Source organism: Branchiostoma belcheri, unplaced genomic scaffold (assembly GCF_001625305.1).
Source record: "Branchiostoma belcheri isolate BF01 breed outbred unplaced genomic scaffold, Haploidv18h27 scaffold17, whole genome shotgun sequence".
NCBI lineage: Eukaryota > Metazoa > Chordata > Leptocardii > Amphioxiformes > Branchiostomatidae > Branchiostoma > Branchiostoma belcheri.
This window is the reverse complement of record NW_017803157.1, coordinates 1,023,194-1,048,842: the sequence shown is the minus strand read 5'-3', so window position 1 is coordinate 1,048,842 and position 25,649 is coordinate 1,023,194. Positions and strand designations below refer to the sequence as shown.

Here is a 25,649-nt window from a genome sequence, read left to right as displayed (position 1 = left end):
ACCTTAGCCGTAAAATGAAGAAGCTGAATCGTTAAACTAGAAAGGCCAACATTTGCTTCGGAGCAAATGTAGGAATTTCACTCCATACCCTTCCCCAAACAAAAATGAGAGATTCTAAATAAATCATACTGCAATTATACAAGGACAAGCTGTTTGAATCTCGACAGGTATTTACAAAACTGGCACTTGGCAATTATCTCCCTTTTTTTTTACAAAGATACAACGACACGCACTTTAAATCTCGACAGCTTTACTTTACACTTTTGACGAGATTGTAACTACTACTAACGGAAGCAAAATTTTCACGGCCTGAGAAAAATGGACATGTTCACGGAAGTATATATTCACGGTGGTGACAGTTGCAGGAAAAAGAAAGTCCAGGAATTATTTCCTAACTGTAATGATAAGTTCACAATACAGAGGTGACAGTGAAAACCGTGAACATTGACCCCCCGCTTGCGTTGCGGTACAGTGAAAAAAAATCGGGAATTACAGCAATCAATTTACTGAGTATGTTTGCTTAGTTTCCAGATGTTTTGTACTTGTAGTTTTTAAATGAACGAAAACCGATGCGCGCACAGATGTTACTTTTGTGACAACATCAAAGTGATTTTGGTTTGTATGTTGAAAAAATACAAAAGACTAACATTCGAAGTTATTGAAATTCTTGAGTAAGAACAATCAGTTTTGGAATGTTAAAAGCAAAGCAATGGATATTAAAACGAAAATGTTAAAATTAAATGTTGAAATTGTTAAAATGTAAAATGGTTAAAATGGTTAAAATTGTTGAAATTGTTAAAAATGTTAAAATTGTTAAAAATTGTAAAAAGGATAATTAAAAATATCCAGTGTACCGGGGTTCGAACTCGTAATGTCTGGACTTGCAGCCCTGCGCGTTACCAACCGAGCTATCTGGACACGTTTCCATTACTCTCTGCATTGTATGTCATATAAAGTGAACAACATGGCGGTAACGATCGCTTCAAGTACTAGTAAGGGACTTTCTAGGAGATACACTCTACAATTTTGGTGATTCTTCAGAAATCGATAACAGAATATATAATACTAGTCGGTGAAGATTGTGGAAAATTGTTGATACCGTGGCGCGCGCGCGTGCGCCGACGATACACATTACGTACCGTTGTTTACAGTACTCGCGGGGCGCAGGTCATTGACCTCCCGCTTGCGTTGTTCCAACAGAGAAGAGCAAAATATCTGCCAGTTTTTGCGTCAGATTTTCAGTGTTTGTTAAAATCATATACAGGCATCCATGCAGCTATAATTCTTCCAACTAGTTCGTAGTTAGGTGAAATGTTTATAGGAATCACACGAATCGGTATCCAGTATCAGAGTATCATGGCCCACGGCCGAGACCGCGTGGACCAGCTGCGCTGGTACGTGAAAATGGTAGTAAATAAATTAATTAGCCAACAGCCAATCAACAGCCACATCTGCAAACATGACCACACCTGCTTGTATGCCCATATTTGGGCCTTCCCCCGAATTCCTTTCTTATTACGTCACGCGCGTACGCCCCCACAGTACTTTCCTATGGGGACCACTAAAAAGCAAATAAAACGATTGTAAAAGCTTGTATCAAAAAAATTTAAAAAACGCCTAAGGGTATTTACCCACTCTACCTCTATACGTAATTACAGGTAATTTCGCCCAAAAATGAAGGAGTTGAATCAATTTAAAGAAGTGGCAGGAGAAGGAGAAGAAGGAGGAGAAGAAACATCAGAAAAAGCAATATGGGTTCACCACCACTTCGTGGTGTGGTGAACCCATAATGACCCACGTACAAGACTATGCATAAATCAACTAATACTACTTGTTCTAAGGTCTAAACATTATTTGACATTCTTAACCTATTTGACATCCATATAATCATACTACTTACGACTGGAGCTGCATCCAAGAAGCTCCAGCCTCAGCCCGATACCATTGTGCCAGGTCTTGGGCCAGACACGGACAAACCGTGTGACAATAGGTGTATCCAGGTAGGTGTGGACCTCCGTGTTCTGGTCGGTGTTTCCTTGGAATACCTGATGGGACAAAGGCTTCAAGTTGCAGATAGCAGATTCAGAGCTTACATTTTTAGGTACATCCAGTATGCAATGAAGTCAGTAATTTCGTTGACCTTGAATTTTCGGTCGCACACCCGTCGACTTCAGGACTTCAGGACTGGAGTGGTGCAGTGACCTGGGGACACGTGACTCAATTACGATTTATTACTCGAGTCACGTGTTCCCTGGTCACGTGTTCAGGATAATTGAATCACTTCACACCTGAAGAAGGTCGACGGATGTCACGGCGATCGAAAATTCGACTGAGTTGAACGACAGTACTAACTTCATTATGGAATGTAGCAGCACAGATGAGCCTACATGCTCACATCCAGTATATATTAGTCGCTTGATCGTGCTAAAGCATTAATCTGAGATATGAAGGATAGAAATTTCATACATTACATAACGTTACAGGGCAAAGTGATACTAGGCGTCAATGCAGTAGTGCAATGTGATGCGTACCTTTGGCGCCCCATTTATGCCCGTGATGATCCCCCAGTTTTGTCTATCCAAGCTGTACATCACTTCATATGTAGTCACCCAGCGTACCAGGTCAAACGTGCCCTGGGTCACCAGGCCAGTCATTTTGGTGGGATATAGCAAGTCTGCAACAAAAGCATGAAGAAACGTCAACACATGAACTACCGGTACTGATGCTGTCTCTAATTTCTTTTCTCACATACAAACGTCACAAATATGATTTCATGACAAATGGTCCTTATATTTTAGTGAACATTAATAGATAGGCATCATTAACTTGATAAAAAATGACATGATCCCTTAGTGAAGCGAAAAATGATGGGCATTTTATTCTTGGGACATATGTAACATCACTTTATGTAATTTGAGAAGAGCAGAGAAGACCACCAATCAAAATAGATCATGCTAATTGCAACCTTATTTCCATAATGAACGAGACAAAAATGACCAAAGTTCTAGTTATTCTAGATCTATGGGGCTACGGGGAGGACTCTTGTATTCAAACTTTGATTTGAAATATTTCACCAATCTCTATCCACTCATTGGCATCACTTGCAGCTGCTGCCCAGCCCCCTCCGCCATTGGCGTCGGTTCTGAGGTTCAGCCGTCCTCGCTGAGCACGATGGTCCAGGTCCAGGGCAGCAGAGGCGTTCAGCTGAGCATCACCAATGGCATAGGCCTCCAGACCGAGTGGTCTGTTACATTCTGTAATACAGATAGAGGCTGCGTAATGATAATCAAACTCACACATCAATAGATATCTGTTCTGAACATTTACAATCGGGAATCAGTAAAGTAATGGTACATTTAATTTTACTATTTTGTGTATAACTAAAGCCCTCAAAATCTATCATAAATATGTAATATAAGTTAATTAACATTCTGTCATTTTAAACTATTTGCTATAAAGAGACAAGGCTTATTATAATTACCTGCAGTTACCAAGTCTTTTCCTGTAGTGAATAAGAAACAGAATCATTATCTAAAGAATAGAATATATGCCAAGAATATCATTTGGCCCTCAAATGAACCGGTCATCAAGATGGGCCCGAACATTTGGAATTCACTCAGAATACATAATGTCAGCTGTTTAGAATGCACTGAAATATAAGTTCAATGTGGTCTTGATTTCCATGATAAAATTACATCATTCTTAACCTAAACTATAATCAATTTTATTCTTTAATTTCGTTAATTAAAAATCAGAGACAGCAATATTTTAACCATGACTAGTGTATTTCTTATATATATTATACCTTACCTTGTGGGAGTTCACAGATATAGGCATGCTGTTCAAAGCATTCTCTGGTTTCCCAATATCCTTCATTTGCACCTGTCGCCAAAAGTAAATGAAAGTTAAAACAAAGACTCGTTCTCACTTAGTTCGACCAGTCACTTTGGTCTCCTTCAATAGACTGACCCAGTGAGACTTGTTACGTGGCTTTTCTGAAGTGTGACATCAACACTGGGTCTAATGTATCGTGTAAACCGTGTTCTTTGTGTTGGAGCAATAGTTTTAACTTTACATAATGTAACTACCAACACAGATGACAACTTCCATGACAAAGTAAAAGATTATTGAAAATGATTGTTGCCAATAATTAATCAAGGAGTACGTCCTGAGAAACATCTATAGTATGTAGTATGTTTACCAATTATTAAACCTGTATAATGTACATTAGATCATGTTAATCTATTTCTGTGAAGTTGACTGACACAATGTAGTGGTTGGTAAAATTAAAAGGATTTTAAATGTGTCCCTTTACCTGTGTATATAGTGGAACAGTCCACATAGTCTGGTCTGTCACTAGGGTTGCTGGGTAACCAGTTGGTATAGGTTACGTCATCGTCCGGCCACCGGAACACTCCGTCATCTACAATATCTGACACCGACAGAAAATTGATTTTTAGATATGTTAATTTCATTAAGTATCATTGTAGGTAACTGAAAATGTGTTGGTACCAAACGGGTTTTTTACCACTTATAAACGTTCGAGAAAAGGATGTCTTTAAAAATACGTGAAAAATATTTTTTTAAGAATGCGTTCAAAATAACTTTTGAAACTGCGTTGCTTTTTCACCACTTCATAAACATTCCAGAAAAGAGACTCTGAATAAGGAGCCTTTATGAACGGTGTTTATTTTTTTTTCTATTTCAGATCTACATTGTATTATCAGGTTTTATTTACATTGATTAAAGCAATAATAGAAAATATGAGGCAAATTTGCTCCTTACCAGATAGGCCAATCCATAGATAGTTTGTTCCACCCGCTTGTAGGGATGGGAACATGGTGTTGATGAAATCCTGTTCCGCTTGGCTGGAACATTGAAAGACAAGTTAATAGTCTTATCTAATCATATTTATCTAATCATATTTTCTTACTTACCCTTTAGATCATTGTAACGGAGGACACACCGGACATGCACGCTAAAGGAAAGGTTCGCAGTCGTTAGGACGTCGACGGGACGTTAAGCCGTGGCGCATTGTTCATTGTGCTTGTCGAAAAGAGCTAGGGGAATTTCACAGATACAAAGAACTAAATCGAGATCATATTCTTTTAGTTTCCTTTCCTTAATAAGATTTATGCTAGATAAAAATATACACAATTTGTATGAAGAATTCTAGTAATATAAATATATTACCTGGAGATGGTAACCAGCTGTGTTCCCTGTGCTTCACAGCGTAGTTTTGCCTCCAGCCACTGTGTTTGTGGGACAGTGTTGAACTGATAACAACTTCTCTCGTTAGCGAACCAGCCGGCTGGACAGGTACCTACAGCAGGACAACAACAAACAGTTCTAGTATACGATGCAGCAAAAATATGTCTAAGCAATATAGACAGGACAGAAATCAATATATCTATACAATGTATCTTTACTGATTGACATGAAGATTTTTTCAGACATTTTTGTCTGTCAAAAATGAAGCGATACTGATTACAGCATAACTTTATTCCAAAATTTTTAAGTATACTTGCCATATAGACCCTTTTCACATATGTACTTCCTCTCGTTTCCACACCTGACAGCAGTCCAGTAAGCTGACCGTCCGCTAGCGATCACTTCCACACATGTGGCGCCTGGCCACGACCAGCTGCAATCAGTCATACATGGACACATGGTCAGTCTTTAATTGCAGTTTTGGAACTAGTTCTTCAACGACTAATGTGCTATACCACACTACTTTAAGGGCGTTTTAACTTAAGCCTGTATTGTGTATTATGATAATACTCCATTGATATCACCCATCTTTCTAAGCTATCAGAGTAAATGGTAACATTTAATGTAAAATAATCATCAATTGTTGTGAACGTTATGCATTATATTCTGCCCGGAGAAATCTCGAATTTCTTGGGGTTTTTTCCCGAAGATGTCTATCTCTATACAAACATCTGCCTCTGCAGTTTGAAAGTAAATTGCTAGGTGGAGTGGTACTGGTGTTTGCAGTGTTTCAGAGTAACTCACTTGCCCACAGGTTCCCCAGGCTGCCAGAATGTGAAGTCTACAGCATCAGCTGGATTACTCCAGTGTAAGATACTTGGGGAGTCCTGTGAAAGGAAGAATATTGTATAATACCATAAATCAACCATGTAAGAAAAATGATTTGGTATCACGAACCTCAAAGTATAATGTATAGATTAAAGAACGTAGAGGCTTAACGTCAGATCTTATCAATCAAATGGATACCCCGAGACCACGATAACATTTTAAAAATTCGATATATGTATTGTTTAACGTTATATCTTTATTTTATAGAATATTTTATTTAATGTGATATTTAGGCCTTATGAAAAATGTTTGAGCACCTTGATATCTCTGATACGTACATACTTCAGTGATGCTACAATCATTGCAAAAAAACTGTCAATAAGAGTACTTCATAAAGATTCAAATATAACAATGATGGAAATTACCACGTCAGACAGCCCTATCCACAGGGGTTCACCTAAAGACCGCACTTTGGTGGCGACATACACGTGATCTGTCATGTTGTAGATAGATATGACGTCACCCCCTTCTCTCCTGCACCGCGCACGCGCGTCTAACCACGTCATGCTGACGTCACCCACCCTGTAGCAGCGGTCGCCGTTCTTCTCATAGCCGTAGTCACACTCGCTATCTGCGGTAACAAAGCAACTTTCATTTGCTAGGTGGTTATAAAAAGTATTTTATTTTCAGAATTTCATACATAAAATTACAAGTAAATATAATTTAATTTCTTGTGCGTTTTTCCTGAATATAACTTTCCAGCACCTAAACATCTTCAATGTCTTTTGGAAGGAATATAAGGTACTTTGTATTCCTACGGTGTAAAGCTACTGACACATAAAATAGCTATTAATGAGGTGATAGCCTCATTGCAACTGCTGGATTATTTTAAACTATTTGTGCTAGTAGTTGCGTCATACTAAATGTTATTAGATGATGAACTGTATGATTCAATGCTTCAAATACGGCGATGGTGCCAGAAAGAAATTTGATATTATATGCAAATCATTTAAGCAAAACATACCATACGTTCCACACAACATAAGACTAAATATTTAAAGGTTAACGCAATACTATACAGTAGAGTGGATTGATTCCTCAAGCTAACCGACATCTCGCACACGCAGTCGTCCCTCAGTAAGACAGGCTGAATAAAAGATCTAAAAAGGTACTATGCGGATGTCTTACTGAAGAACGACTACTGCTGTGTGCAAGATGTCGGTTATAATTAGCTTGAGAAATGAGTCTACTGTATATTTAAGGGTTAATTGTTCCAACTCACCCACAGATCTCTCACAGATGTACGGACGAAGTACAGTACAGGAATGGTCATTCCAGCCGCCCCCCTGTAACACTTCCACACAGTCCTCGTCTCCTGCATTGTTAGGTTCTCCTGGATTCCAACTTCTACAAAAGTGTATTATAAAAGACAAGAAGATGTGAAAAATATATATTTTCATATCATTATGAGCTGACTGCACTGGCAGCAGTTAAGCATTTTTTTTAATTTAAATATTTTAACAGAATCATGCGTAGTGGTGACGCAATGATAGCGAGAATTTGTGATGATCCTTTGAGCGATACTCTGCATCACCCTGCGGGACCGCATCCCAAATGCAGAAATCCGGTCAAGACTCGGGGCAGAACAAACCATCACTGACAGGATACGCACTAGAAGGCTCAGATGGTTTGGGCATGGGATGAGAAGACCAGTAAACACCATAGTTTATAAGGCATACCACCAGGACTTCCAAAACTCTAGACCCCGGGGAAGACCACCCAAGAGGTGGAAAGACCAGATCCAGAGTGACACTGGGATTACCCTAAGTGTAGCAGAGACTATTGCCCTTGAGAGAGCTGGCTGGAAGTACCTGACGGAGGGGAGCAAGGGGCCAGGTAACCTGGCCTGTGCACATAGCTATAGGCAGGCAGGTAGGCAGATGATCCTTTGAGTAACAATTATACAGTAGCCAAGTAATTAATAATAAAGCTTACATAAACCTGTCATGCCAAAAATGATACATTTTCCCTTCTTGTTCATATTGTCATAAAACGAGCAGAGAAAAAATGGATAAATGCTCACGTGGGAGAACTGTACGGTGTTCCGTCTGTCCATTGCCATGTCCCCTCCTGAGAGATGTCGTGAAGTCCGATCCAGTGGCCATTGCCATTGATGTTTCTGATCTGGATACCCATCCATACCTACAGCAGGACACAGGTTACTTGGTATCCCTTCAGCGGAGTAGTATCCCCCAGTACAAGAATCTTTGCTGTATATACATTTCACCATGGCCGTAATTCCTTTCTGGGTAGAATTTTCAAAATCATCACCACTTAAAAGAGATCAAACTGTTATTACTGGTTGTTATTAGTTGTTTTATAAGTAAATAAGACGCTGTGCAGCATCAAAAAAATTAAAATAAAAAGACATTTTAAAAAAGGGCATCTTTAACTACAGAGAAAGTTCGGATTATCCGTCCAAAGCTTAGGCTTACTAGTTAATATGATTTAACATGACCTATACCCCTGGACACCTGCCTCTGGCACTCCAGGCGCTGTTGAAAACTATCTACCATGATTCATAAACAAGGTTACTTCGTCCATAGGAGTTGCGTTTTAAGCCTTCTTTTAATCCTACACTTTGATTTTTTCAAGATATGGCTCAATCTCAAAGAAGGACTGGCCATAGAAAAAAAAAGGGCAGGAATATTTGCTTCATCACTAAGTAAACGTGATTTAATCAATCTAATAAACAGTAAACATGAAGCAACAGATAAAAAAGCGGATACTAAAATAGAACTTTTGTCTCACCTGTTCCAGTCCAGTCGCTAGGCTAGCCAGGTCTGCCTGTAATGCCTGACATGCTGTTCTAGCCTGCTGCCAGGTCGTACTGGTGTCCACTATGCGGTAACAGGACTGCCGGTAATATAACCAGCCATCGGGACAATTCTGCGCACAGGCTGTAGAAAAAATTATTATTTGTTTATTTGAGTTCACCACGTGTACAGGTATACAGGTGGAAGGGAGGACAAAACAGGTGCATCGACACCTTTACAAGTTGTCCTCCCAACACTACATGTACAATGTAAAATACAGATTACAATAATGAATACAAAACAGGTTGCAATATTGAACATTATTAACATGAAATATTATACAATAAACAAATATCATACATTAAACATCAAATACTGTACAATACAATACAATACAATTATGAGTACACACATTGAATTTATTTCAATCTTGGTTGTGAGACTAGAAGCTTGTGATTTTTAGTGATAAGTACCACTTCCAAGCAAAACGTACGTCTTTGTTTTCTATTCATCCTCGGCTGCCAGGTGACAACTGTTGTTTTGTAATATTTCACTTAAAATAAACCATTATATAACTGTGTTGACCAAGGGTCACACTTATTTTTCGCCTGATTTTTTTTTTTTATTCATCAAAACATAACAAGTACAGTGTGGCGCTGCACTTAAGTTTATATTAAACTTATATTAACAGCGCCACACAACAAAATACAATGAACATTTAAATACACAAAGTTGACATATCAGTGCGCCGTAGTCCCACCACCCCAAGACATTAAAAAATGCTAATGCTAACAAAATTATTTCAAAAATGTTCTTGAGCTGGAGTGGCTACTAAGGATTACGGGTTAACCTCCAATATATATCTCGCCTGAAAATTGAGCAACTGTCATATTGATCGAGTTCAAGCGATCACTTGGGAATAATACATCATGGCTCTGACAATGAGTCCTGGGCAAACTTTGAGTCTATCGGCACTATGGTTATACTACTAGCACTTGTGTAACAGGATTGTCTGTCTATTTTTAAATAAATGTATATTGTAACTTTGTAAATACGTGGTAGATATTGTCTAGTAATTCTGTCAAGTATTGTATGTATATGTATTGTACGTATATTTGGGAATGAATGCCAGGGCCCACCTACCCTGGATGCCAAACTAGTATCGGGCCGTTAGCCGTTTTCCTTCGGCAGCCGAGAGCCTTTCGCCCGCCTGCCTAAATTACCGCTACGGGGGAGTTGAGCCCGAGGGGAGTTGGCTGGCCAGCCAACCTCCCCCCGGGCTAGACTCCCCCGTAGCGGTAATTTACACCAGCGGGCGAAGGGCTTTTGCGGCCCGGACAGCGAGTCTGGATTTCCAGGGTAGGGCCCACCGCTAATGTTTCAAAGTTTCAAAGCGTCCATGTCCGTAGTCCGTAGACGATGTCTTACCACATGATGTTTGGCATATCGACCAGTACAAACAATCTGTATGATAGATCGTGGGACAACGACCTTAGACAAACATGTATAGGAGGGGTTTGCGCGTTTACGATTTTATCAGTAGGGGTTAAACACTGCCGACTATTTACATATCCCGTAGGAGGGGGTTGGGGTGTTTGCTATTCTATTTATCAGTAGGGGTTTAATACTGCCGACTGTTCTGGATATCCTGAAATACAATTACACTGAATCACAACTAACCATGAAAAAATTAACAATATAAACACAAGTGATGAATCTTTATTATGACGAAAATATCACTTCTTTTCTTGATTCAAAGATGAAAGGAGACACAATAGAAAACATTGATGATCTTTGGTTTTAGAATCATGTATGGATTGTTCACTTTACAACGATACGCGCCTATAGTGCTATCTCTTTTCTGTATTAATTGTTCAACTGGTATCAATATATTAGATCCAATAAATAAATTGAAATACATTTTAAGAGGAGATAGTCCATACAGTGTGCAAATAGGGAAATACATACACGAATGTTTAAATCTTAGAGACTGCATGATAGAGAAGAGTTAAACCTCCTTTGCCACTGACATATAAGTAGTTTGTCGCATACATATATTCAGTAAGTATCGTAGGATGATTTATTCGCTGTTCATACATGTATTCAGCTTTGTTCAATCTTAATTGTAGTAGACCCTGTAGTAGACCCTGTACTTTTAATTTTGTCCAGTCATTAAAGAAAGAGGTAATTCATTACACTCCGTTTTGCATGCCATTGTATCCTAACATGGTCTAATACGTCGTCCCCTGATCATATAAATCACTTCCCGGGTGATTTAAACTCCTATACTTACATACTTACACGTCGATATAAAGGAATGTATCACTATTCAACTCAAATATTTGCCAAGCAATCTTTGCCGTACCGTATTTATACGTACAAGTAGCTAAATTCACAACAAAATATGCTGCTCTTTATAAACGTCTGAATTTAACAACGATAAAACAACAGTAGAAGTATGATATGCTCAGGAAACATTTTGATGTATTGATCATCCAACGATTACAAGGTTCTAAAGAATCGAGTTTGTTTGCTGTCAAACAACCTCGTGATTTGCGGCCTTGAAATAATCAGTGCTGGAGTACAAAGTTTGGTAGCACGTGTTTGATACTGGAGTAGCCTGGTACTAGTATTGATATTGTCGGCAAAAACGCATAACAAAATGTTTCAGCGTGTTATGGACACAACAGCATTTAAAGTTAGAAAGTTGAAGTCCTTCCTGCACTATGTCGGTGCCTATCTCCGGTTCACTTAAGCCCTTGTGCCACACAGTAGTGTAATCACTACAATAGGGGGCTGGTCCACTAGTAGTCAAGTGTTTTTAATTACCATACTCTTTCCCAAATGCTGAGCCTGAGTGCTAAGCAGTATGTACCATTTTAAAAGTCGTCGGTGTAACTTGACCTGGGATCGAACTTACTAATTAACTACCGAATGCAAGGCGAACACTCTACCCACTTGGCCATTGAACTCGGCAACAAGAGCATTAAACGTTTATTCATATAGATTGACGTTCATTCAAATAGTTATTTGTACTTTCCAACTTAATTGATCATCAATGATTATGCCAAAGCATTTGTGCAAATTCATTTAGACAACCAACAGATCACAACAGTTTACACAAATGTGCACACTTAATTTTCAACAGTCAGAATACAACAAGGTACTCTCACCATTCCAGTCTAGCTAGTTGTAAGTAGTTTAAACAACGGCATATCATAAACACCTTAGCGGCGGTGGTATTGTACCCTACAATCACAACGTGTACATGGGTGACCAAATCATTACAAATATGATTTTTAAATGCAGACGCTGCCAAGAGATTACGGTAATTATTAATATGAGACATGTTTGACATTCACTAACATAACGATTACGTACCTGAGGAAAGTACAGTTAGAAGTAGAAGTCCCACACTCCACATCTTTCACTCAAACTGTTTGCGTCCTCTCTGGTTGTTTGATCCTCCGTAATATCGAGTTGTGACCATAAAATCAATGTAATCACATGTGTGAAATAGGAGTCAATAGTAGACCCTGTTACAAACGCCTTCCTGACGCTTACTTGTACTTTGACTCTCATTAACCAGGCGGGAGTTAGATAAGTTAAACGTTCACATGACCTTAGTAAACTCTACCCTACAGGCCGTGTGTGTTCAGAGACGCCTTACACAAGGGCGCAGGGTACATGTACATGTAACCAGTTTATTTTATTTATTGGGCTGTATAAAGCGGACTCTGTGAGGAGCGTGCTAATCATTGTTACATTCAACTAAGATGGTAATTGTAAGCATACGCAACATGAAAGCATTGGTGAGTCCTATATATACACAAGGCGAGAAAGCTGCCTTATCATATTGGACAAAGTGCTCAGTATACATTAAAGGTGTCATGAATAGCCTGAAGAGCCTTGAGAAAGTCTAGAGAAAGGAAATCAACTTGTGCTCACCCAGCGGCAAGGAATCCGCACCTTGTAGATTATTCGTAACATTTCCTTGTTGATACCACAAGGACCTCAGTGTCATTTCCGCGGTCAAGTCAATGGTGATGAGACGGAGGAAGTACCCGAGGGTAAGGATTATTGTCTGGAAAAACAAGTGCAGTATCCATGGCCGTAGCCAGGGGGGTTCGGACGACCCACCCCCAACACATGAAGGTAGATTAGCTTACGTAGTCCCTGAAACGTTTTGTGGTAATATTTAATTCACCTTGTTCTTGTCCATAAAAAGGTATCGTACTGCAGGAGCTGTATTGAAAGAGTCGAGGTGGTAACATTTTTCAGTCCTGGACAATATGCGGTAAAATTGGTGGCGTGATGTTAGCTTACTCATCTAGTCTCCAAGTATTATATAGATCAGGATCAGTCGCAATGTTTTATCTCTATTTTTGCCAGATTTAATCGATACTCTTTTTTCACTATCGCACTTTTGAAATGATTGTCCTCTTGCTTTGAATTTTTAACAAGTGAAAAATACGAGAAAAGAATGCTTAAATGTTGGAAACACAGCGAATGGACTGCATCCTTACACCTCCCTGCAGATTTTTCCTGAACCCGTTACGAGAAACCAAGGACGTTCAAAAAGGACCTCCTAGGAGAAACGTGTCCACGCGGCCTTGTGGATTATGTATGTTGTGTCCTTCTTAATAGAGAAAGGACGACAGTTTCATCGCAAAATATCTCAACGGAAATGAGCAAAAGGACAATTGTCTGTCTCCGCAAACGTCAGTGTCCGCTGAAAACACGTGAACCAAGGCCGTATGTGTAGATGACATCGTTTGGAAAGCTAGACATAGGTGGCGCTTCTACAGCTACTATGGTGTAACATGGGCTCCTCGCCTCTAAAATCTATCCCAAGTCAACTGGTGTTTTTAAACGTTTTGAAAGAGTCATTCTTTAAGCCAGGCGCGTTGTATACGTATGCTTTCACGTTTTTTTACGAGTTTGGACAAGTTTGGACGATACATATTTTATGAGCCTAACCTGCAGTACCGCTCCTGGCCGCCGCCAAAGGGGGTAAATGACCGAATTTGGGAACTTCGGGAATGTGTCACGAAGGGGCTTGAAGTTTTCAGGCTTAAGTTGACTTTGACTTCGAAAATGCAACAGTTAAGATCACGAATGGTGATATCTAATATATTTTACAGACGAGAACGAGATATTAGTTCATAAATGTCTCTACTCTCCAAGCAGAGGATGTGGGGTAATGATCGTTACCTTTTAATATATGGCCGTTTTTTGTTTGTCCTGACCCCCACCAACCCCCGTCGGTGGCCGCGGACCTTCTCTGGCTAATGGATACTGCCTGGCCAATTTGATGCTGTCTTTTTGCCACCGAAAGGGATCTGCTTGGAGATTAGGCCGGCTGCTCTCGACCCCACGACCCCAGTTCTTAGTAAAGTTTCATGATCGGCCATAATGTCACTAAACTATACCAAAGTCATTGACCTTTTCTGTCAGTACGATTCAATATAAACATGCAACATTCGGGCTGCAGCGATGGTGGTCTACAAGGTATGTGGTATTAAGACAGTGCCGCGGTGGGTCGCCAGACAATCTAATACTCTCTCGTGATCCTATTTCCAGTATCTCACCAGATAGGCATGCTTTCGGAAATGAAACTGTGGTACAGTTTATCATGAATAATCCACGAGGTGCATATTCTTTGCCGCTCGGAGAGTGTACAAGCCACATACTGGCTGAAAGTGCTGTTTAGCTTTTAGTCTTTATTTCTCTCTCAACAAGTTCATTCAAGAATAAACCTACGTACACCCTGAAGAGAACAACTCATAAGGTTATGAATCTGCCGAGCAAGACATCATTAAACAGATTTGGCGCTTTTTTTTTTACAAAACTGTAGAATTGCGCTGGTTTTCATGTTATGCTGATGGAGTGTAAGTGGTGGTGGAAGATCGTCATACAGTTTCAGTTTCAGTTTATTGAGATACCCTTTGGCCCATTATGGGCTATTCTTCCAGGGTTCCAACTTCTGACTCGAAATCAACCACCCCGAAATTCGACAGCAAAACTCTTAGAGCTGCATGTCTTTAAATTTCTGTTGATAGACGAATAGGGATAGGCAAAGACACTTTTTTTTCCATAAGAAGTGCCTGTCACTGGGGCTGAGGTAGGGTCCTTGCCAGAACAGTCTGAATAGATGGGTAGATTTATTGATTAAATAGATGGCAAATATTGCAGACTAATTTGCAGATTGGTTCCTTCCAGGCTCCATCAATAGGCATAACACAGAAAACCTTGAGATTTTTTTTTTTTTGCTTACGTGCGAAAATTTAAGTTCATAGCATCAGAAAACAAACGTATGGCTGACCAATGACGAACACTTATTTTGCCGCAATGCGACACGTGATATTCAATGAAAAACGGTTTCTTGCGCAGTCTTCCTCATACGCAGAGAACCAAGCGCCGAGGTCTATAACGTTAGTTCCCGCGACTGATCAGCTCAGCTACAGTTCCAGTGAAGTCTTAATCCTTTACTCAAGTAAGTTTATGTAGCAAACGTTTCTTTTGTTACGACCATAGTCGCATGCGTGGCATGGCTGTTTTGTGCTGCTTGATATACATGTATCATTTACCACCGTGTCCAAAATGTACTCTTACTTTCCTACTATTTCTCCCCAAGAGAAAACAATTTCAATTTTATCACTGAAATCAAAGAACCCACATATCATAGACGAAGTGGGTAAATTCGTCTCCCACTGCCTCACATGATGTCTCTATGTGCCTCCATCAAATAACAAAATTGCTCCCAGTCATTCTTCATCCGGATTTCATTTGGACACATACCAACAAAGAAAACATGTTTGAATTCAGCCTTTTCAGCTTTTTTCCTTTTGTTTGATGCACTCGAGACTGTTTTTGTTGTAATTATTCGTCCGTTTCTCTGTTTGTATCCACAGCGCATTGTTTATCGCGACGCAAAATGGAATCCATGGCTACCGTCATCATCTTCACTTTGTTAACCACTAGTTTGGGAAAAGTCACTGGTTATACCACGGATTATTCAGGACAAAACTTAACACACGTCCCGGTAGACTCCATCGCGTCTGACACACACACACTTAGGCTGTCAAATAACAAAATAACCAACCTCCCCTCTTTTAATACAACTCCTGCAATACGATACCTTTTTATCGACATAAACAAGGTGAAACGCTTATTACCACAAACGTTTCAAGGGCTTGGTGAGTTGATCCACCTTGATGCTGACACAAATGACATTGTTTCTCTTCGCCAGTTTGCTTTTTCTACTCTCGCGACGTTGTCCAGTCTCATCCTCTCAAATAACTACATTTCTCACATATCAGAACATGCATTTTACGGTTTGGTGAAGTTGGAAGTCCTAGAACTCTCAGGAAACCGCCTTTCTGTATTTCCGATGGAGGCCATCAAGTTAGTCCCCAGTAAACATCTCTATTTGGTCCTGCTTAAATCAAACCACATCAGTCAGATACCGACAAACATCAAAACAGTACGTCCAGAGACTTCTTACGATTTTCGAGGAAACCCTTTGCGTTGTCCATATGACTCAAACATAGACATTTCTAGAAGCTTTTACTACATAACCCGTACTAGAAATAACCGATCTTTCGTTAAAAAAGAGTTGTTTGTCAGAGAAAGGTTTCAATACTTCGGCATATATCCCTCCAGCTTTAACGTAATTAAAAACACGGAAGCTTCCTTACCTCGAAAGAGCGTTATTGATATAGTGTCACATTCAGCTAACTCCTACTACTGGAACACCCCGAGCGGACGCCGTCATCTCAACTCCTATACCGACATCATTACGATCAAAAACTTTACAGAAAAGGACTCTGGCGTATATACCTATGTAGCAGACAAAGGTGACTACAAAGTAAACTATGATTTTGTATTTTGTGTGAATAAGAACATCAGCGAGACCAATGCAATGACGTCGACCGCAACAGATAAAAACAAATTAGACAACTGTCCCACTACTTTTATGAATAAGTCCTGTTGTTTATCTGGGTTTCGTTCAGGGTCAATTGATCCTAAGTTTTGTGTTCCTGGCAATATTACTTCAGAAACCAAAAATGTACCTGGACCCAACATTTTTCTAATCGTTGGCATTACCGTTGCTAAATTCCTTTTGGTAGTTATTCCCACTGTCGTGTTGTGTTGGAGAAACCGGTCCAGTGCCACCCGAAATAATATTAACCCGTCTAGTGCGACATTTCGTGCGGGAGTGCAGGCTATGGTTGCCTGTGTTCCTGCCGTACCCAGTATAGCAAATCATTGCATAAAGGAAGAACTCGATCCGAACACTTTCTCCCTACGACGTCTCCACTTGGACGAAACTCAAACCGCTGCTGCGGACACAGCCTTTACTACACAAGTAGAAGTCCATCAGTACAGTAACGATGATACACCCGGACATTCTGCAGACACTGAGGAGGGACAGGATCAAGGGCAATCTGCTTCTCACATCGATGAAACTGAGTCTGATGAGGAAGAAAGGCCGTACGGAATGGCAGCGGCAAATTCAGCGTATGAAGACACAGACCTGCATCAGAATGAAACTGTTCCAGGCAATCATAACACAGCACCGCATTACTGTGCCGCAAATTCGGACCAAGTCGGAACGACCCCTTCTGTTTCAAGAAATAGCTTGTATGGACAGCAATGCGAAAACATTACCGTGGCACGTAATAGTACTAGTATTGCGGACGATTTGGGCATCCTATATGGAAGTTGTCCAGCAACGGACGAGTGAACAATTTCTGTTCTAGTAATGGTCCAGAAAAAGAGTCTCAAACCTCACCCATATCGGTAACATAACTTCCACGATATCACGACTCTGCCAAGTGAAGCTAACCTTAGTGTTAGAGGCTTTTTATCGATTAGGTAAATATATTTATCGCTCATATCAATGTTTTCCCTGGAGCATGCGGTGCAGAGTGAGTGAGTGAGTGTGTGAGTGCGTGAGTGATTGAGCGAGCGAGTGAGTGAGTGAGTGAGTGAGCGAGCGAGTGAGTGAGTGAGTGCGTGTGTGAGTGCGTGAGTGATTGAGCGAGTGAGTGAGTGAGTGCGTGAGTGCGTGAGTGAGTGAGTGAGTGAGTGAGTGAGTGAGTGAGTGAGTGAGTGAGTGAGTGAGTGAGTGAGTGAGTGAGTGAGTGAGTGGGATATAAGAGACACAGGTCAATACCTGCATGGTTATGCCTGGGCTAAAGATTTCATTTGGTTTGGTCTTATTTATGAGCTGTATGAAAGGCATGATCGACATCTTGGATACGTTTCCCTGTAATCACGCATGTGTGTAAATATGTAAACATTGTACATTTGGGAATGCATCTGTAGCAGCGACACCTGTGATGCAGTGCAAAGTGAACCAGTCAGAATTGCCCTGAGGAAGGTGACAGACGGTCACCGAAACGTCGGCTGAATAAAAAAATTGGTTGTGTAAAAAGAGTTTCTTTACTCAAGATAATACTATCGTTGTGTAATCCTGGTATAATTTTGGTGGGGAACATAGAATTAAGTAATAGGATTTATGTAAATGTGTTATTATCAGTTATTGAAAGTGATCTAGAACACTGCTGCTATTTCTTGTGGCATATATATGGCACATTATATGTGGAATATGGCATTGACCAAAGACAAAGCCTTGTTGTAAACTTTTTACTTACACCTAAGTATACCTGCTTGGATACCCTCCATCTACACCATGTACCAGGATGTGAAAAAGAGATCTTTATCCAGGCCATGTTGATTTGCCGTTATATGGATGCACCAGCGCGCATGAATTTACTCTTATACGCAATTTCAGGGCGGCAAAGCTGTATTTTCAACCAATTTCTGGTCATTCTTCTTATATACTATAAATGTAGTAAGTTGAATCAACCCATACATGTACCATAGCGTATCTGTGAGGCAAAAACGCGATGTCTCTGACAGAAAACGGTTGCTTGTTGCGTATGTTGGGGGCTGGTTCTAGCTATTTATGGGTGGTACCAAAAAATAAAGAGATGCCTCATGTAGCGTCTTCTGGGGATATTTCAAACGCGCTTCCAGTATTTGTACTGAGTACAAAATGATGACTAAATGTGCTAAGAAATGGCAGTTAAAGTCAATATCAGACAACTTTCATCATTCAGAATATATTTTTTTTGTTTTGCTCCCAGAAATTGCATCAGACACCTTTTAGTATACCTGCTTGGATCCCTCCTTCTACATCATGTACCAGGATCTGAAAAAAGAGATCTTTATCCAAGTAACTTTATTGCTATAGCAAGAATATCGACATTATCGGGGATGGTGCATTACAGCTGATGGAAGGAGGATATTTCTGATGTTATTTTTCAATCACAAGATGCAAGTCTACTCGTCTTTTTGCTGCGTATACCACATATATAACGCTGGCCGCTGCTGAATGATTTTTGCAGTTCTCGTAACTTAAAAACGAACAAGAGATACCCACCTGTTACCCCCTCAGATACTTTAATATTCCCTCCCTTAAAGCATACTGATAGTCCCCATATAGTTTTGCAGATGTGAGCACGTATAGGTGTACACGTAGTGAGGTTCAGACTGTCCGTAAAAACATCGTACTCGTGTCTTTTATAGCAGTTGAAGACTATAGGAATCGGAAGGACCGATACTTTCTGTACGGTTTTTGTTCACTGCGTGAACAACACAGGTGAGATTTTCTTTGTTCTTCCCAACTGCTCAGCAAGTCTGAACAGAACTCAAAATGATCTAAATATGTATAGGACATGGATAAGGATGAGAGACAAGTGTTCTCAGTCCCTGCCTTTTAACTCTATCCTTATATAGTATCTGCAAATGTCACATTGTCGTGTAATGGCATATTATATCATGCATACATACATAGTTCTTTCAATTTCTGTGCACTGGTCAACTCAAATACCCAGAAATCAAAATCTCAAATGCCTGGGTGACTATGCATGCAGAAGCGGTTCATTTATGTATGTATAATGCATTTATGTATGTATAATGCTACACTGCTACACGGGGTCACTTCTTCCCGGATCCATTTTGAAGGCGACCATTATTTCGTCGGCTAACTCGAACCAGATTTTACCGTCAACCATCGACGACTTGCTGCGGATGTGTTCTAACGCGGTCGACCGGATTTCTGGCTCCTTGGATACAAAAGGTGTGTACGTGAAGAACTCGAGAACCAACTGCCCCGCCTCCGACTCCTCCTTAAAACACTCCGTGACGTCAATGTTGTACCCAAACTCCGCAGTGACGTAACTGACGCCACTTGCGTCAAACCACTGTCTGACGTCACCGGAAGTACGAAACGGTGTCTTTAAACGGTCACCCTTGCCGAACTCACCCCACATCTTGTGATACAGCTTTCCCAGGTCACTTTTATCTGTGAACATGTGAATAGCACAGTTTAGTATCCCGTTTTATTATTTGTTTACAAAAGAGAAGTATGGTTTACAAAAGAGAGGTCAAACCCTTCAGACATAGTTTTAGACATAGCAATAGCTTTAGACAACTACCTTTCATCAAGTCATGTAGATGTTAGTTATGTTATACTCTGTTTCAGTGTTCTTTTATGTTTGTAATTTGCAATTAGCCTCCGGGCATGAATTTGCAATATACTTCTCATTATTTGAGTTTAGTAACCAGGACTCATGTGAAGGGACAAAACGATAATTCATTTCATTGTCAGGTTGTTTCTAAGTCAGTCGATCGATTGCTGAGAGTCAAGGAAAGAAATTAGATAAAATACTACTTTTGATTAATTTATACATAGAGTTTAAAAAGCTTAAGGCGTCACGTGCACAAATAATTCAAAGCACTGTAGTAGGAAACAATTCCTCAGGCAAAAAAATAGAATAAAGAATTACAGAAGTATCTCTGGTAGTTCTTGTCATTTAGGGGTGTTTATAGCTCACCTGATTCCATGGCGACCATCATGTACCCGCCGTCAGCGACCTGTTCCCACATGTTCCGCAAGGTGGCGTGCATGTCTTCCACAGTATACAGAACGTGGATCCCATGGACCAGATGAAACTTTGTGTCTCCCTTTGTTTGGAAGTACTCTTCTGCTGTCTGCTGGCGCCAGTCACACTTCACAGCACCGAGGCTCCTGTCTTCACGCACCAGGGTCTACATGGTTTACCAGTACAATGGTATTAGTATACAGTGCAATTTTATGGAATACTGTGCAATCGTATTAGTATACAGTGCAATGTTACTACGATTGCCGCTCTGTATTCCATAAAATTGCACTGTTTACTGGTGCAATTGCACAGTATTCCGTAATTATAAAATTGCACTTTATACTAAATACGATTGTACTGTATTCCGTAAAATTGCACTGTATTTCGTAAAACTGCACTGTATACTCTGGCACGCTTGATGACTACACATCTTTAGTACCTTGTATCGCCCGATCATTTCTTCCGACGGTTCCACGACCCTGTTGTACACACTGTTGTGTCGCTGTAGGAGCTTCTTTAAAATGGCGCTATCAATGTCTCCTGGAGAGAAAAAAGCATTATCAGTGCAAAGATTGACTTTAGATATAAATACATGTACATGTATATTCATATTTTCTCTGTATGAATAGCCATGAAAGAGGAAGACAGAAGAAAAGAGGAAGGCAGAAGAAAAATGTCCAGACTGTGCGTGATGTACAAAATGACTAAATATACTAAGTACCTGATACCAGCCCAGAAGAGAACAAGAAATAGCCAAGACTTCAAGTACCAGAGTTATCAACCAAGGATTGAGGTGTTCAAGAATCCATTCTTTCCTAGAACTATCGCAAAGTGGAACTCGCTGATATCAACTACAGTACGGGCATATGCATTATCATTAGATAGCTTTAAACAATGTTTAGGTTAGATGTTCAAGGGTTAGGTGTAACAAGTCGGTCGGTGTAATATAGCCAGCTGCCGCCGCGCCGCGTGCCTGCGAAGCTGGTGTGATATACGCCGAAGGGCGGTTATACCGGCTATACAGGTACAGATACAGAAGCTGTTGTGTTACGCCGAAGGGCGGTTATACCGGCTATACAGATACAGAAGCTGGTGTGTTACGCCGAAAGATGGGTTATACCGGCTATACAGATACAGAAGCTGTTGTGTTACGCCGATGGACGGTTATACCGGCTATACAGATACAGATACAGAAAGAAAGAATGGATAGCCGTGCTGTTGCATTTGGGACGTCACAAGTTCAACATGGCGGTCTCACCTGACCCACTCCCTATCCCCAGCACACGCAGGTCGGTCCCCGGCTCACACAGGACAGAGTCTGGAACATTTGCACCAAAGAATGCAGAGTACCTTTCCCTGCCCTCGGCGTCAAACAAGTTCACAAAGACTCGGAAGCTTGCCAAGTAGCGAGGCAGAGAATATCTCACCAGCGTCCCGACCTTAGAGGCCATTCCTGTAGAGGTGTGGTTACGCATTAGCAGGCCCACGGCCGTTTCAGTTGATGTGTAATATATGGTAGCCTCCACAGCGTGCCAAAAAATGGGGGTTTGGGGGGTCTTCGGGGTCTTTGGGAGCTTTTATGCGCTATTTTTCTTATGGCATATAGACAACATACTGTATGATAATGTCTATTGCCCATTCGTGGTCAAAGCTCAAGGACGTAATGCACAGGGAACCGCATACATACACATGGTCTAGTAAACGTAAAACACTAAATCCCTAAAACACTAAAATACAATGTACTATGTCCTAAAACACTACACTCTGGTGTGCATCTATTATTTGCCTCATAGTTTGCTTGGTATGAAACAGAAAGAACCAAGGGTAGATATACGTACCCGCCATTATGCTCGAGTCTGTTTGTGCTGGCGAAGCGTGTGAGTTGACCTATGAACTTCAAACCTGCGGTTGGATCCAGAGTCACGGTATGTTCACCTGAGCTGGTCTCAGCTCTGGAGGGGGGGGGGGGGGGGGGGACAACGGCATTTGGTAGAAATGGGACTCAGATTCGCAACCTGGTATCCAGCTTAAACAAATCCACGCGAAGGCCACCGTGTCAACTGTGACCCTCACTCAGGTGTAGGGACTGACACGGTCATCCTACTCGGAAAAATCTGTATCAGATACCTGTACATGGATCTGTATCTGTACATGAATATGTATCTGATTGCCATAGATTTGCGAAAGTCATAAATTGACTACATTATGTTAATTGCAACCTTATTTCCATAATCAACGGTCTCTGCCCCCCCCCAACTCATGACTCAAGAATTATCTATTGATCATTCGCCGTAAACTTTAAGTACAAGTTACTGAATTGCGAATCAATATAATGTACATTTTATTTTTAAAATCCAAAAGTTTATACTATTGCACATAATGAAGTTAAACATTGCAGATACATTCGGAAGACTACATAGAACACAATAATTATACATACACCTACCTACAACTGTTAAAAAATTACGACTAGAAGAACTGTGTGTGTTAGCTCATGCAATACAAATATGTCAATTAGATCTCTGTTAGGTGGAATAACGAGGATAATTTAACAATTTTTATGCACATTTTCTATTTCTTTGTGGGCATGGTGGCCTTAAAAGGTGCACTTAGGTGCACCTGTTCCACAATGCCACCAGTATATCAAGTATGTGGTCAATCGTAATAAATAAATAAATAAATAAATAAAAAACAATGATCAATTTTTGTGTTTATAGAGTCGGCAATGATGAGGAAAACAGCCAGGATAGCATTAGCGTTCAAGTTTGTGGCCGTAGCTGCCCTTGTGTATGCGGCATTTAATTATAAAAGAATGTTCGAAACCGTGCATGAAGCCCAACTTCCACCTCCCAAGATCCTTAACAGGTAACCTGAACCTTAAATATTACTTTTTGTATCGCAATCGTTTACGACTTACCGACAGCTGCTTTATTATTGCAATAGAGGCGGATAGAGCCGGAATGCCGTCTGAGTGAAAATTTATTGTATATTCCAACATTCATTACAACAAATGGTGAGGGCACACTCATTTTTTTTCAATTTAATTTTATGCCGCCACCAACGCAGACAAACGCTAGAATGGACAACAGGCATACTTATTTTCACCTGAGTAAAGTGAGGAAATTCGTGTAAAGCGCCTTTTCCAAAGGCACAAGATTGGTGGCATGGCAGGATTCGAACTCGGGACCTCTTGCTTCCGAGCCGAACGCTCTGTCCTGTCCACACGATCCTGGATATTTGAAGTTCATTCTAGAAATTCTCACTGTATTCCAGATATTTTGGTCCATTCTTGTCGTCGGGGAATACATTTTAGATCTCTTTCATACCATTCCCATGTCTATTTGTACCTTAAATCTGGAGATAAATAATTTTTTTACAGGGCCGAGGAGTTTCGAAGCTTTAGTCCAGGCCAAGTAAACCACACCACCCCAGGTACCTGCACTCCGCGAAAGAAATTCGTGTTTATCAAGACCCACAAGACGGGGAGTTGTACCACCATCAACATCTTCCAGCGGTACGCGATCTACAACAGACTGCGGGTATTTGTTTATTTGTTTATTTTGATATTTCACAAAGTGAAAGGGAGGGCAAAACAGGTACATACGCACATTTACAAGTTGCCCTCCCCCATACAAAACCACATATACAACATCAAAATTTACATAGTCGATGACAACAAGTATAGAAATACACAGAATAGGCAATCAATATAGAAGGTTAAGCATAATTGAAATATATCTACATGTAATAAGTAGTATAAATTGTGTTGAAACAAGACTTAGTGAGGTCTATAGAAGCAATACAAGAACTACACCCACAAGAAGTGGTCCAAGTACATGGCAGGTCAAGACTGTAATGTGTGTGAAATCTGTTGTAGGTGGCCTTGAGTAGTTTGTGTTTAAATGAGCTGCTCGCTCACCAGTACCACGGAGGTCAGAGCCTGACTTATTCCAAATAGTGACTAGCCTGGTGACGTATGTGTGACTGAATGCTGATGTTTTAGGTCCTGATGCCGGTGGGACAGGGCCCGCTCAGCTGGCCCTTCCCGCCGAGAGAGCAGGACTACGTCCACCAGCCGGACGAACAGTACGACGCGCAGATGCATCACTTCGTGTACAATAAACCATGGCTACTGTCCAAGTTCCCACCTGACACACCCTACATATGTAAGACTTTTATTTACTTCAATTTTCACCTTAAAACAAGGCTCATACGATCTACTCTCCAGGCATAGGTTTTGGCTTTGGTTTATTTTTGGCGTGTTTTAGGCTTTTTTTATCGGGATTTTCTTTTTTGTAATGATTTGTAACGGCAACCCCGAAAAATGATTCTTTCGGGGTTGCCGTTACAAATCGGATGGCACGCAGGCTAAGTTGGAGGGACTGGTCACCATACATATTCAATATGGCTGTTTGAGTAAGAACAAATAGAGCAAAAGTTTGTTGAGATAGACCACCTGAATGTAAGCATTATGCATATGTTTCGCAAATGTTAAATTTCTAGTTCATAATACATCTAACAAGGGAAATCGTAGATTTCAAACCTCCGGGTTTTTTTTTCTATTGGTTTAGGTTATTTGTTTGTGTGTAGTATGGAAGTTATGTGCGTAATATGTTTGTATGCCGGTTTGATGGCTACTGACGGTTGGTTCGGTATGGACTGTTGATTAACGCAGTGTTCGAAATACTTTTTTGAGCAAAGTAGCACAGTGTGCTACCTAGGGCAAAAACTAGGTAGCGCAGCAGAATTTTAGGTAGCGCCACGCCCCCCCCCCACTTTGTCAAATTCTATGCACGTGTCGCAATACTATATTTCTTCCAATCATAGAGGTATAATA

At 40.5% G+C, this 25,649-nt stretch overlaps 4 protein-coding genes across 4 annotated transcripts in view; 2 read left to right on the top strand and 2 right to left on the bottom strand.

Annotated features, from left to right (window-relative positions):
• The window catches only part of LOC109466723 (macrophage mannose receptor 1-like), a 35,712-nt gene extending 23,276 nt beyond the window's left edge, over positions 1-12,436 (bottom strand). The window contains 14 exon segments of the mRNA XM_019764483.1: positions 1,901-2,045; positions 2,532-2,674; positions 3,075-3,254; positions 3,482-3,502; positions 3,811-3,882; positions 4,316-4,432; positions 4,786-4,868; positions 5,194-5,323; positions 5,529-5,644; positions 6,016-6,098; positions 6,465-6,670; positions 7,322-7,446; positions 12,237-12,285; positions 12,288-12,436. Of these exon segments, the coding sequence (XP_019620042.1) occupies positions 1,901-2,045; positions 2,532-2,674; positions 3,075-3,254; positions 3,482-3,502; positions 3,811-3,882; positions 4,316-4,432; positions 4,786-4,868; positions 5,194-5,323; positions 5,529-5,644; positions 6,016-6,098; positions 6,465-6,670; positions 7,322-7,446; positions 12,237-12,285; positions 12,288-12,345 (1,528 nt within the window). The 5' untranslated portion in view covers positions 12,346-12,436.
• Positions 12,437-14,329: 1,893 nt separating this feature from the next.
• Positions 14,330-17,604, top strand: LOC109466568. The gene is made up of 3 exons (XM_019764299.1): positions 14,330-14,366; positions 16,592-16,713; positions 17,200-17,604. The coding sequence occupies exons 1-3, from the start codon at positions 14,330-14,332 to the stop codon at positions 17,602-17,604; spliced, it is 564 nt and encodes a 187-aa protein (XP_019619858.1).
• A 2,025-nt stretch (positions 17,605-19,629) lies between these two features.
• LOC109466566 (histamine N-methyltransferase-like) lies at positions 19,630-22,263 on the bottom strand. The gene is made up of 4 exons (XM_019764298.1): positions 22,071-22,263; positions 21,252-21,352; positions 20,765-20,978; positions 19,630-20,232 (listed from the first exon to the last, which is right to left on the bottom strand). Exons 1-4 carry the CDS (start codon positions 22,261-22,263, stop codon positions 19,856-19,858), a joined length of 885 nt encoding a protein of 294 aa, XP_019619857.1. The 3' UTR covers positions 19,630-19,855.
• Positions 22,264-23,538: 1,275 nt separating this feature from the next.
• Positions 23,539-25,649, top strand: part of LOC109466731 (galactose-3-O-sulfotransferase 2-like) — an 8,192-nt gene continuing 6,081 nt past the window's right edge. Inside the window, exons 1-3 of the mRNA XM_019764490.1 lie at positions 23,539-23,677; positions 24,192-24,351; positions 24,816-24,978. Coding sequence (XP_019620049.1) covers positions 23,541-23,677; positions 24,192-24,351; positions 24,816-24,978 — 460 coding nt within the window. The 5' untranslated portion in view covers positions 23,539-23,540. The remainder of the gene's footprint in view (positions 23,678-24,191; positions 24,352-24,815; positions 24,979-25,649) is intronic.

Excerpts from the sequence above, each read along its gene's own strand:
- LOC109466566 (XM_019764298.1), bottom strand. The coding sequence starts at position 22,263 with ATGGCCTCTAAGGTCGGGACGCTGGTGAGATATTCTCTGCCTCGCTAC. Across the intron at positions 21,353-22,070 it reads GGGGATAGGGAGTGGGTCAG|GAGACATTGATAGCGCCATT; the intron begins GTGAGACCGCCA and ends TTTTCTCTCCAG. Across the intron at positions 20,979-21,251 it reads AAATGATCGGGCGATACAAG|ACCCTGGTGCGTGAAGACAG; the intron begins GTACTAAAGATG and ends TAAACCATGTAG.
- LOC109466568 (XM_019764299.1), top strand. The coding sequence starts at position 14,330 with ATGCAACATTCGGGCTGCAGCGATGGTGGTCTACAAG. Across the intron at positions 14,367-16,591 it reads CAGCGATGGTGGTCTACAAG|CTAACTCCTACTACTGGAAC; the intron begins GTATGTGGTATT and ends TGTCACATTCAG. Across the intron at positions 16,714-17,199 it reads ATACCTATGTAGCAGACAAA|GCTGCGGACACAGCCTTTAC; the intron begins GGTGACTACAAA and ends ACTCAAACCGCT.